This window comes from Rhea pennata, chromosome 2 (genome assembly GCF_028389875.1).
Source record: "Rhea pennata isolate bPtePen1 chromosome 2, bPtePen1.pri, whole genome shotgun sequence".
In the NCBI taxonomy this organism is placed as follows: domain Eukaryota; kingdom Metazoa; phylum Chordata; class Aves; order Rheiformes; family Rheidae; genus Rhea; species Rhea pennata.
This window is the reverse complement of record NC_084664.1, coordinates 62,557,473-62,569,794: the sequence shown is the minus strand read 5'-3', so window position 1 is coordinate 62,569,794 and position 12,322 is coordinate 62,557,473. Positions and strand designations below refer to the sequence as shown.

General features: G+C 39.1%; 1 protein-coding gene across 1 annotated transcript in view; it reads right to left on the bottom strand.

The window, feature by feature from the left end:
* ABCA13 (ATP binding cassette subfamily A member 13) overlaps window positions 1-12,322 on the bottom strand; it is a 200,976-nt gene that overhangs the window by 159,481 nt on the left and 29,173 nt on the right. The window contains exon 10 of the mRNA XM_062567937.1: window positions 11,679-11,878. Within this exon, the coding sequence (XP_062423921.1) occupies window positions 11,679-11,878 (200 nt within the window). The remainder of the gene's footprint in view (window positions 1-11,678; window positions 11,879-12,322) is intronic.

Genomic DNA, 12,322 nt, shown 5'->3' with positions numbered 1-12,322 from the left:
CTGATTTAGTAGAGTTATAGCAGCATAATGAAAAATAAAATTCAGAGTCCAGAAGTATAATTTAGAAAACATCTTTATCTAATAACTGATTGCCAGGCACAGCATGGTAAATAGCTGAAAGAATTAAACAGCTAAAAGGAGAGGGAGCACTCAGCTTGTCTGAAGTTGTTCCATAGGGGATTTTTCCTTCTTTAAACACAGTAATGATTAAATGGCTTTTGTTGTGCTGTTCATCCAGATGTTAGCAGGCATTTAATTCAAGTAACTTAGTAATGAGTAACCCTAACAATGTATTAGAATTGTCTGGATTCAATCACTTTGATTACTATTGATAATATACCAGATATGGTGTCATCTTTTTAAATGTTTTTGAATGACAGCCAAAAAGATACACCTTTCTGACTTGGCAGGATTATATCTCCTCCCAATAACCCTGAAAAACACCAGTCACTTGACAAAAATAAAGGAGGGTAATTATGTTCAACTACTACCAAAGTCCAAAGTGGAGGCAGGGTAAGAAATTTGTGGAAAGTGGTTAAAAGGGGAAATTCATTGATTAGTTTGTTCTTACCGCGCCCAAGAAGTGAAAGGGGAATATCCAGATAAATTTTGCAGAAATGCTGAGTAATGATCTAAGATGGACTTCTGACTGAACTTTTGCTTGGAACATAGAGATACTTCAAGTCCATCTGCAGAGAAAATATACATTTCACTATAAAGATACAAATCAAGCAAAGTCTTGATGAACACCTCTGTAAACAACTTTATCAACTCCCACTGAAACAATTTGATCTTACAGACTTTAGGTCTTGAACGTGAGCAGACAAGATTTACAACCACGTTCTTCAGTTCCAAGAGAAATCCATAAAGTACATTTTAAAAGTAGTAAATGTACAACTTTTAGTGAAGGGTTTGATCTTAGTACTTGTGAATGATTTAAAGGAATGAGCTACAGAATTGATAAATACTGAGTCTACATAAGGCGCACCTGTATCAGCAAAATCCTTAGAGGATAAAGGAAAAATACAAGGTATCTTCTGAATTATACATAAACTGCAGAACTACTCCACAAAGAATGTTAGATTTATTATGCAAAAGTGCAGCTAGTGCTGCACTCATCCCTGAAATTATAGTTAATTTCTACTTCTCTGGAATTTCAATAAACTGAAAAAACTCTCGTGAAACTCACTATTGCTATCTAGGGAACTAAAGATACGTGGGAGTGTAATGGATTCGAAAACCTGTACAATAAGTTCACATTAGAACAGTTTACTAACAGAGTTTGCCAATTTTTTAAAAAAGTACTGATTATTTTTGCATTAAATTCCATAGAAACCTGCTTACTGATGAAGTATTCATCACACATTTCTAATTAACTCTATAGACAGAAAAGTAGAGAAGATATACAGATATATGTAAAAAAAACAATAGATCTTTAACAAGATCTTAAGAACCATTTGGGAGAGGGAAAGATGCTTTAAAAATTAAATGAAGCAAACAGATGATGTTGGAGGAGATCATTTTTTAGAGCTATTTGGATAAGCAACATTGCACCCTGCTTCAGAGCTCATTTACATCACATAAAACGTCAAATAGAGTACCATAAACATCTAATCAGAAAGAATACCAAGATTTCAAAAGCTCTTCCATTCCTCAAGAGAGATCTGATATTGCAAATTTTTCCACTAATAAATGAAAAAGCAATGTATTCCAGCAAAGTTAACAGCAGATGGGTCAGGACATCTGGGATATCACAGGACAACTGAGATGAAGGAAACCAAGCAAGGAGTCCTTGCACTAAAGTGAAACTAGCCTAGAAACACCTCTACCAGGTGAGCAGTATACTCTGGTCTCCCCTCTATTTATATCCCAGCCTTAAGAAGAGTTACTGTCAGCACACCAGTACAAAAAGAGACTCTAACCAGGCACAACCAAGTGGAATTTTTCTGACAGAAATGAATCATCAAAAAATGTTCCACCTCACACTAAAAATCACAGCTATTTACCTAATAGAAAGAAAACAAATCAGACTCTGCATATTATGAGTTTTCCTTGCTTATGATTCAGTTGGAAATCCTAAGATTGATGACAACACAAACAGGCTCACAGATGTAGAATCACCACCTTTTCCCTTTCTGAGGAATACTATCCTCTAAAACAGACATGAAATCATCAAAACAACCCTGCTGTGGAGTAGTTTCCTCATATGACTGACCTGTGGAGCCCACTTTCTTATTCACGTACTGAAATATTTCACACATCCACCCAACAAAAGTTGTTAAATCCTTCCAGTATGGATTTCCCTCAAATGCAAACCAAATCTCAAGTGCATTATTAAAACTGAAATGACACAGAAAACAAAAAGTTACCATAATTAAATCAATTATTTGTTTTTAATTCCCTTGTGAACACACAGAATTTAGATAATTAGAAAGAAACTGTATTATTATCGTATGCATACATAACAGTCCTATCAACTTCAAACAACTGATGCAAGCAGGCCAATGGCTAAGTCCTTTGCTAGAGAAATTAGCAGCAAAGCTATTACATCACTAAGGACAACTGTAGCGCTAACTGTATTACTAACACAGGTTTGTTAGCAGACAAAGTGTCCAAAAAGCCTTTTTAAGAAACACTGACAAGATATTTCAGTTCAAAAAGTAACATGCAAAATGCTTTTTTCTTGTCCTTAAATATAGCCATTGTAGAAGAAGAAAAAAACACCGAAAAAAGTCACTTTGTCATTGGGGGGGGGGGGGCAGAACACCTTGCATAAAAATAACATTGAGTTTAAACCACCTTGCTTCCTCCACAATGTTACTTAAACACAAGGCTCTTCCTCCCATTGGGCTTTTAGGTCCATCAGTGCTTTTAATACTCATAAATGGGATGTTAAACAAGTCTTCCTGACAATTTCAAATTAGTTGAGAAACACATGGGGAAAGAGAAGGCAATCAATCCTTTTCCAGCAGCAAAAATGTGCAGGAAAGATGATACAAGTTTCTTTATGTTTAAGATGCTATTACAATCAATGAGCTTGACTCCTCCTGCCAGTGCAGGTCATCAAATTTCTGTCAAACTTAGGCTCCATAATATTACTGCTTTTAAGGTAAATACTTCTGTGAAGTTCCTCATGTAAGTCATGCACATAAACATATTTAGAATACATGAAGTACATGTAGAAGATATGCAAGTTTGTGATCTAGGACATCTGTTCAGTGTAAATGCAACTTCCCATTAACTGCATTACACTTGCATTTTACCTTTCAGAGTAGGGATAAAAGATCCTATCCTATTTTAAAGCACTTTATTGATGGAAAGGTTTGTTCTAATATATTCCAATTTAACATAAAGCAATTCTGTGAATTTCAAGTTGAGTTATTGCAAATCATAATCAAATTAAAATTTCACATGATGATAATGAGATGTTGTTCCAAGACAGAGGAGTCACCATACGACCTGTTTAGAAAGCAGCTTGCTTCCCAAGTACTGAAGTAGTAAATACCAGGAAGCAGGCTGAAGAGAAGCAGCAGAAAACACTTGCATGCCAGTAAGAAGACAAGAAAAAAATAGCTTTAATAATCCTAGCTAATTGCCTGTCTTCAGCCTGTTCCCCTTAAAAAAAAGGGGGGTGGGGAAAGAGAACATCCTCTTTTACTTTCTCACATTTGTGCTTTATAGAAAGTTATTGACATTGGGTGGTAATCAAAAAAGTAAAAATCAAGGGATTGACCCTTTTATCTATTCAGTTACTAGTTCTAATTACTGCACTCCAAGCTGCTATTTGCAAGAACAGAATCAGGATCTTTACGTACAGAAAGATATACAAAATACGTACAGTGCGAAGAGCAGCTGTTCCTGGCAAGAGTTGAAATGGATATCCTCCCCAGATGGCATCTCTGTGTTCCACAACTGATTAATTTTACAGTAATAAGCATAATTTTTAGTTAGCTGCTCCTCTATTTCTTCCCATCCCAAAAAATCATCCGGTATTGAATCTGGCACACTCTGTTGTCCTTGAATTACTTTCTGCAGAAGTAGGACCTTTCACAATAAGGAGAGCAACAGTTTGTAACCAGTAAAAGGAAAACCACTCTGAGAATTAAGCTGTGCTTCTTAGATATGAGCAAGACAATGTTAGTGAAATCCATCATAAAATGGATTAAACCAGCAAGCTTTCAAAAGCCTTCTCAAGTTCCTCTGGAAGCCACAGCTCCATAGCTTGTCTAAAATGTCACAACCACTCAGGAGTCTCAGTAGGTTCACATATTATCAATGACTTTATTTACTATTCATACTAAGCAGAAAGTTACAGCTCCTACTAGTTTAGTTTATTTTGTAATAGCAGTAAGGCACAGTAAGCTTTAAATCTGAAAAGAATGAAGAAATACTTACAGATTCCTTTAGTAATTGAAGCTGGTTGCTTAACTTGAAAGTCATCTCTGAGTTATTGCTAGGGCACATATATATTCCTAAAACACTGATGTCATCCGAGCCCTGTGGAAGCCTGAGGGCCTTCTCAAAGACTGTAAGCACGTCATTGCATATGTACGAAGAATTGCTCAACAGCATCTAAAATTTAATGAATTTATTGTCACTTTAAAAATGAAATCAGTATAGAGGAACAGATTTAATCTGCACTCCATATTAATTTTCACAATGAAATGTCAAAAGACAGGAAAAGATTGCATAAAGTTAAGGTGGACCAAGATGCTGCCAAATAAAATGTAAAAAATTTACCAAGTACTTTTTCTTTCTTTTTTTTAAAAAAAAAGGACCTGCAGCTTTCTGCACATTAACATACAACCATGAAATAACATACCTGTTTTAAATCCACAAAGAGCCTTTCAATGTCTAGATGAATGAATCCATCCCTTCGGGTAAACAGAATCAGTTTTTCCAGGTTACGTAAAACTTCTGTAAAAACATTCCCCCCCAACAATAAAGGAAATATTTAACCAACAGAATAATTTGGGAAGGATGGGTGGGTACAGCAGGAGTCGCACTTCTGAAAAAGAACTGTATGACATCATTAAAAAAAACCCACAGACATAAAGGTTTCAGTTTGGTTCGGATGACTGTCGTGCCTGAAGAACTCTATCCTTTTTCACAAAAAACATACACGGTTGCGTTCTGCGGGTCAAAGATTGTTCCCCTGCTGTACTGCCAGTGGAAAAAGCTCCTCAGATAAGGCAGACAGAAGAGAGAGTTATTCTTACATTGACAAAAGTAAGGCCCTACCTCCTACCACAGTTATACGAGAGCAAACCCACTGAATTCAGTGTGCTTTCATGGTTTACAGCAGCACAAGAGAAAAGTGAAGTCCTATGTCAGCTTCAGTCCTATGGCTGCTCTCCATCATCTTTGAAAGGTCCTGGAGAACTGGAGAGGTGCCTGAGGCCTGGAAGAAAGCCAATGTCACTCCAGTCTTCTAAAAGGGCAAGGAGGAGGACCCAGGCAACTGTAGGCTGGTCAGCCTCACCTCCAGCCCTGGAAAGGTGATGGAACAGCTCATTCTGGATGTCATCTCCAGACATATGGAGGAAAAGAAGGTGATCAGGAGTAGCCAGCATGGATTCACCACGGGGAAATCCTGCTTAACCAATCTGACAGCCTTCTACGATGGAACGGCTGGCTGGGTAGATGAGGGCAGAGCAGTGTATGTTGTGTAGCTTGACTTCAGCAAGGCTTTTGACACTGTCTCCCATAACATCCTCCTGGATAAGCTCAGGAAGTGTGGGTTACACGAGTGGACAGTGAGGTGGATTGAGAACTGGCTGAAACACGCAGCTCGGAAGGTCATCATCAGTGGCACGGAGTCTAGTTGGAGGCCTGTAGCTAGTGGCATCCCCCAGGGCTCCGTACTTGGTCCCATCCTGTTCAACTTCATCAATGACCTGGATGAGGGGACAGAGTGCCTCCTCAGCAAGTTTGCTGATGATACCAAGCTGGGAGGAGTGGCTGACACACCAGAGGGCTGTGCTGCCATTCAGAGAGACCTGGGCAGGCTGGAGAGCTGGGCAGAGAGGAACCTCATGAGGTTCAACAAGGGCAAGTGCAGGGTCCTGCACCTAGGGAGGAGTAACTCCGTACACCAGTACAAGCTGGGGGCTGACCTGCTGGAGAGCAGCTCTGCAGAGAAGGACCCAGGAGTGCTGGTGGGTGACAGGTTGACCATGAGCCAGCAATGTGCCCTTGTGGCCAGGAAGGCCCATGGTATCCTGCGGTGCGTTAGGAAGACTGTTGCCAGCAGGTCGAGGGAGGTGATCCTGCCCCTCTACTCAGCCCTGGGGAGGCCTCACGTTGAGTACCACATCCAGTTCTGGGATCCCCAGTACAAGAGAGACATGGAGCTACTGGAGAGAGTCCAGTGTAGGGCTACAAAGATGATCAGAGGGCTGGAGAACCTGCCCTCTGAGGAACGGCTGTGAGAGCTGGGCCTCTTCAGCCTGGAGAAGAGAAGACTCAGGGGGGGGATCTTATCAATGTGCATAAGTACCTGAAGGGAGGGTGTCAAGGGGACAGGGACAAACTCTTTTCAGTTGTCCCGTGTGACAGGACAAGAGGCAATGGGCAGAAATTGAAGCACAGGCAGCTCCACCTGACCATGAGGGGGAATTTCTTCCCTGTGAGAGTGACAGAGCACTGGACCAGGTGGCCCAGAGAGGTTGTGGAGTCTCCTTCTCTGGCGATCTTCAAGCCCCGCCTGGATGCAACCCTGTCTAGCATGCTCTACATGACCGTGCTTGAGCGGGGGGAAGGGGGGGGGGTTGGACTAGATGATCTCCAGAGGTCCCTTCCAACCTTACTGATTCTATGATTATGAACGCTGTAAATACAGTTGGACACTTTTCATATGTTAGCTGTTGAAGGTTTACTCTTCAGTCAGCAAATCCTTTTGAAATGCAGAAAGGTTGCCTAATTCTGTAAGCACAGAAACAAAACTGTAGTCTCATCTTTCTGAAATAAGAGACATAAGAGGAAATAAAAGAATCTTTATATTCCAGAAATGTTAGTAAGTTATGGTAAGAGGCTGCTGAATGTGCACCATGATAGAGGTGAGGCTTGTCCCCACGTCCAGCCAATGCTGAGGCTGAGGATGTATTCTCAACAGGCGCATAAGCAGAGACTTACATACAATACATATGTGCATGTACACACAGGTAGCTACACCAAACAAGCTTATCAATGTGTATAAGTACACAAGTTCTGCACCCTCAGGGTCAGTCTGTGAGGTGTTCCAGGGAGCTTCTCTCATTGATTCACAGTGAGAAGTGTCACTGGATAAGGGGCTGATAGCTCGCTCTCGACAGCCACAGGAGAAGCCAGGTCAGGTGCTTCATTTTTCTGTCTAGGTTATTGGGTTTCCCCCACCTGCCATTTTGCCTTGTGCTGCTTTGTGGGGTTGGGATTATTTATTTATTTATTTATTTTTAATAAAAACCAACAGGGCAGATATCTAGCTGTTGCAAATCAGTATAACTCCATCATTGTCATCAAAGAGGGTACATCGATTTACATCAGGTAAAATTATGTATGCTGTATTTCAAATCAACACATCCCAAGAAATAGACAAAATGAAATGTATTGAGTTTCTGGAGGATTTTTTTTTTTTTTTTTTTTTTTGTAATCAGAGTGCACAAGTAAATCAGGATTCATTAATATTATTAGCTGCACTGATGGATTCCACAAGGCTAGGTCTTATAAGAAAACCCACCCCTTTTGGTTTAAAGGCCTTATCAACCCAGAAAATCAACGATCAGCCCAAACCTATCCTCGGTAACCTGACTTAAAATAGATTAATTTTACCTTGATTTAACACCTCTGAACCTAGCTTACATTTATTACTATTCACAACAGCATTGCTGAATTCAGAAATTGTTGTTTTTAGATCCTAAGCTTATACTAAATGTCCTAAAAGTGCACCTAAGCTTTGGGGAAAGGACGTTAAGAGTACTTGTTTCCTCATGAAATCTGCTTCCTGCTGTGCACTCAGTCGTGTTGCTCACTTCTAGCAGCTAAAACATACTTTAGAGATTACCTTAGTTAGTCAATACAGTTTACTAGATTATATGATTTTCTTGTGCATCAATAAGAAAACTGCTCGTTAAATTCCTATTCTGAGGAATCAAATATAAAAACATTAAAGGAAAGCAGCATATATGTTCCACAGGACAATATTGCAGCCTATTTTTCATCCATTATCACTGAAGTTATAATATGACCTGAATAACCTTTACTTCTGGTAATGATGCACAGTGCTACAGTACACAAAATTTCTAGAAGAGCCTGTGTCATTTCCAAGAATGACCTTCACACAAGAGGTTTTTACTTGTAATTTGGAGACATTCAGTTACAAATTGAGGACAAAACCACACAATTTCACTGGCATCTTAGACAAAATTTGTACTCGAAATGTACTGGTTACTCATTATCGTAAAGTCAGAAGCAAGAAGCAGGTTAATTATGACTATCATTGTCCCCAAAAGAACAAAAGTGTTTTTTTCTGGGCAAGGTTTTGCAGAGGGAGGGGCTGTGGGTTGGTTTGTTTGAGGTTTTTTTCCTGAGGTTCCTGAGGCTTTTAAGGTTCCTGAGGCAATACATTGAGCAGGTACCTGAGGAATTTCCTTCCTACCAATATCTACATTTTAGTTCTCCACCTTAAATCCTTAAATCCTCACAAAAAGACATCTTCTCATTCTGCACCATCACCCCCTTTTTTTAAAAAAAAAAATAGATCTCTGTGCATCCTACAATATGATCATATTGCTAACTCCTGGGTGTTACAGTTCCAAGCATCAGACAATCTGAATCCTAGCGCTCCATACAATACTACAAAAGTATCATAAATCTGAAGTAATCACAATTGCTGAATAGATATACAAGAATTTCATAGGAGCCAATTCACCTTGTTCGATGAAACTGGCTGCTGAACACAGATCCAGTTTCTTGCGTTAAAGGAAAAACACACCATTACCTTCCCCAAGCGCTTCAAAACTGTCCACTGTCTTCCAGGAATGGTGACTTGTGCTTTCTTTAACACCAGCCTAGCTTTTTGCCAAGAAGTGTAGCCCGTAGAGGAAGAAGCACCCAACTCCTGCACTCTGCAGACCTAAGTTCTTATTTAAAGGAATATGAATGTCTGTGTGTCCAGCTTGGGATTTTGCTTCTCTTGCAATGACTGCCAGAAAAGCCAAGCTGCACCGAAGTCTAAAAACACATGACTGATGGCTTCAGAAACACCTCTGAGTTGCTGTAAATTTTAATTTTTATTAAACAGATCTTTTCTTGAATTAGATCTTTAACCAACAGCTACAGCCAGCACAGAGAGTCAAAGAAGGTGCCCAAGGCAAGTATTTATTTCTGACATCAGAAGCGAAAACAAGTAGTGTGTGCCGTGTTCATCATTTTTAGGGAAATAAATTCAACAAACTTGAGAGCTGCTGTAAATATCCAAGCATGCTATGTATTAGAGCCGGAATGCATTCATAAAAGCAGAATATTATCCATTAACTATATTATCCTGTGGCAGTCTGTGCTAGTGACTGCAGCAGAACGCTAGTGACAAGTAACCACCATGCAGCTTACCTTCAGTGAAGTACAAATCCTGTGTTACTACATTTCTTATAGCTCCATCTATGAGAAGCAATCTCTTTGTAACAGGCCACTGAGGCAGATCCTGAAGCACAGCCTGCATCCGCTCCAGATACACGATTCTGCACACAAAATGCAAGTAGATCACAGAAACATGCAGCGTGCCATGGACAAAAGGGTCAGGTTGTGATGAGTTATGTTACTTTTTGACATGCAGTCACAATATCATCTGCTTTGTAGTTTGTTATAGCAACAGTAATGTGACAGAGTTGACTTTATAAAAAGGCACCCAATTCCAAAACATACTACTAAGTTATTAAGCAACTTGACAACAGCATCCCAGTTAAGAGCAGACAATAGACTTCACAAAATTTTTTAGCATGCTAAGAAAAAAAAAAATTAAGTACAAATAAAACAAAGCAAGCTTCCTCTGACTCAGTATTCACTGAGCAGGCTCCCAAATAAGAATTACAACTTGTTTTCATAGAAAATTTATATACAATATCATCCTTTCTTCCCTTCTGTAGCAAAATATGTAGAAGTTCTTCACAAAAAATTTCATTTTCTATCAAATGAAAAGTTTCTGAACGCTCAGCCAGGAAAAGGAGGTAGCAGCTGCTACTCCACGGGAGACTTAAGTTGAACATAGGATTTGCACATCTAATTATAATTCCATATCCATTCATTGTCTTTGGAAACATTTTTTGCTTTTTGGGGGGTACCAGCTAAAATAGGTTTGTTTGGAAAAGGAAGACAGACCATATCCATTTTGTTAGCTAGAAGAACAGCTTCAAATTCAGAACCAAAGGCATTGCCTGACTGCCTCCTACCTGAGCGATACACTGTATTAGGCCACCATTTACAGTATTATCCTTCAGGTTTACCCTCAGAAGCTGGTTTTTAAAGCATGGGTTATGCCTCCTACAAAGGACAGTTTTTAGATACGAGTGAGTAAGGCTATCTGGTATATCTATTTGGTATAGCTCGTAACTCTCACAAGTGATGCGAGTCATCCAAACCACAGTTAGGAAGAGAAGGGTTCAGGCCTGAGTTCTATCTAGGACCTTCGCGAGGTTAATATCAACTCTTACGGAGATTTATTTCTTCTCTGTATCTACAAACTTAAGTCACATTCAGTATCCTTCCAGAAATGGGGTCCTAGCCGCTTCATTTTGCATAACTAAGTTAGAACAATTGTCTTCATTTTATTTTAAAACATGCCATGAATTAAAGTCTCCAAATTTGTAACAAAATAGACTTTTAGTAAGTTACTAACCAACTGCTAAGAGGATAATTCTACTGCACCAGAAAGTTTGACATATTTAATAAAAGATCAAATCATTCTGCCTAGAACTTATACGTGCAGAACTTATAGTCACATCTTCATACAAACTGCTTACATTTGCATTAAGTGATAAACCAAACAGGGAACTTCAAGCTCCAAGAAAAGTTCAAAAGCATTATAAACAAACACATAAAAAGCCCCACTTAACCTCATTGTGCCACAAACACAATTAGAAGCTACATGTATATAAATATGTAGGATTAAATTGTAATTCTGATCTCCGTAGTAGGTTGCTGCTTAAGATCTGCACAAATTAACATGTATATGACTAAAAACAAAAATCCTGTACATTTTAGATGTACTAGACTTGCTGTGCAAAAGTAGATTGATCCTAGAGCACACATGCATGAGAAGCATTACTGATTCACAGCAGCTACTTGAAGGAATTAGACTTTGCAGGATCATTTACAGAATTCAGGCCCCAGTTCATCAATTATACCCAACTGCTGATTCTTACAATTCCTAATGGTGTACTCAGATTCTCTGCTGAACCTCTAGCTAGGTACATTTACTCTGAAAAACTTATTTAACATCTTTTTAAGAATGTGCATGCATTAAAACAATTATTTGACAGAATATTAAGTTTTGAATTGCAGAATAAAAAATGCAAAGTTTAACCTACTCCATACTCCAAAAACAGCCAAAATGAAAAAAAAAAAAAAAGGAATGTGAAAATAAATATTCAAATTGAGACTAACTTCATAACATAAGTTGCAGAAAGAAAATAAGTATAACTTACATATCATGAGATGTATCATGCCCTTCTGAAAAATAGGCTTCTGATTTCTCATTCCATTGCAGGATCAGGGTGATTATCCCTGAAACAATTTTTGTGGCTTTATTGTCATCTAGAAACTGAGACAGTAAGTTAGCTACCATTCCTTCAAGTTCAGAAAGAAGCTTCTGAAACTGGAGACTGTTGAACCATTGATGATATACCTAGTAGATTGAAAGCAGAACAGAACATACCTTTGTGTGTAGAGAAGCAAAGCCTTCTTATTTCACCAATATATGGAAATACACAGACTTCACACGTCTGTGGGATGGGAGTTGTGGTTTGCTTTTGTTAAAAATATATATATATACTCCCTCCCCCCCCCCCCACACACACACAAAATGATAGTAAGAGTTGAGCAAAACTCCCAACAATTTGTCTAGACTCTGAAATGATCAGCCTCGCAGAGGTTAATTTGCAGTAGGTTGACTGACCTGCAAGGCAGCAACATAACATAGCACCACTCAGAGGACTTAACATCCTTTCTTGTGCTGTCTCTGTTTGAAGATCCAGGGATGACAAAAAGCCGGCCTGGGACTACAGCCAAAGGCAAGCCTCCTCAGTCTTGCTTCTCCCCCTTCCAGGGCTTCTGCCTCCACTACCAACAC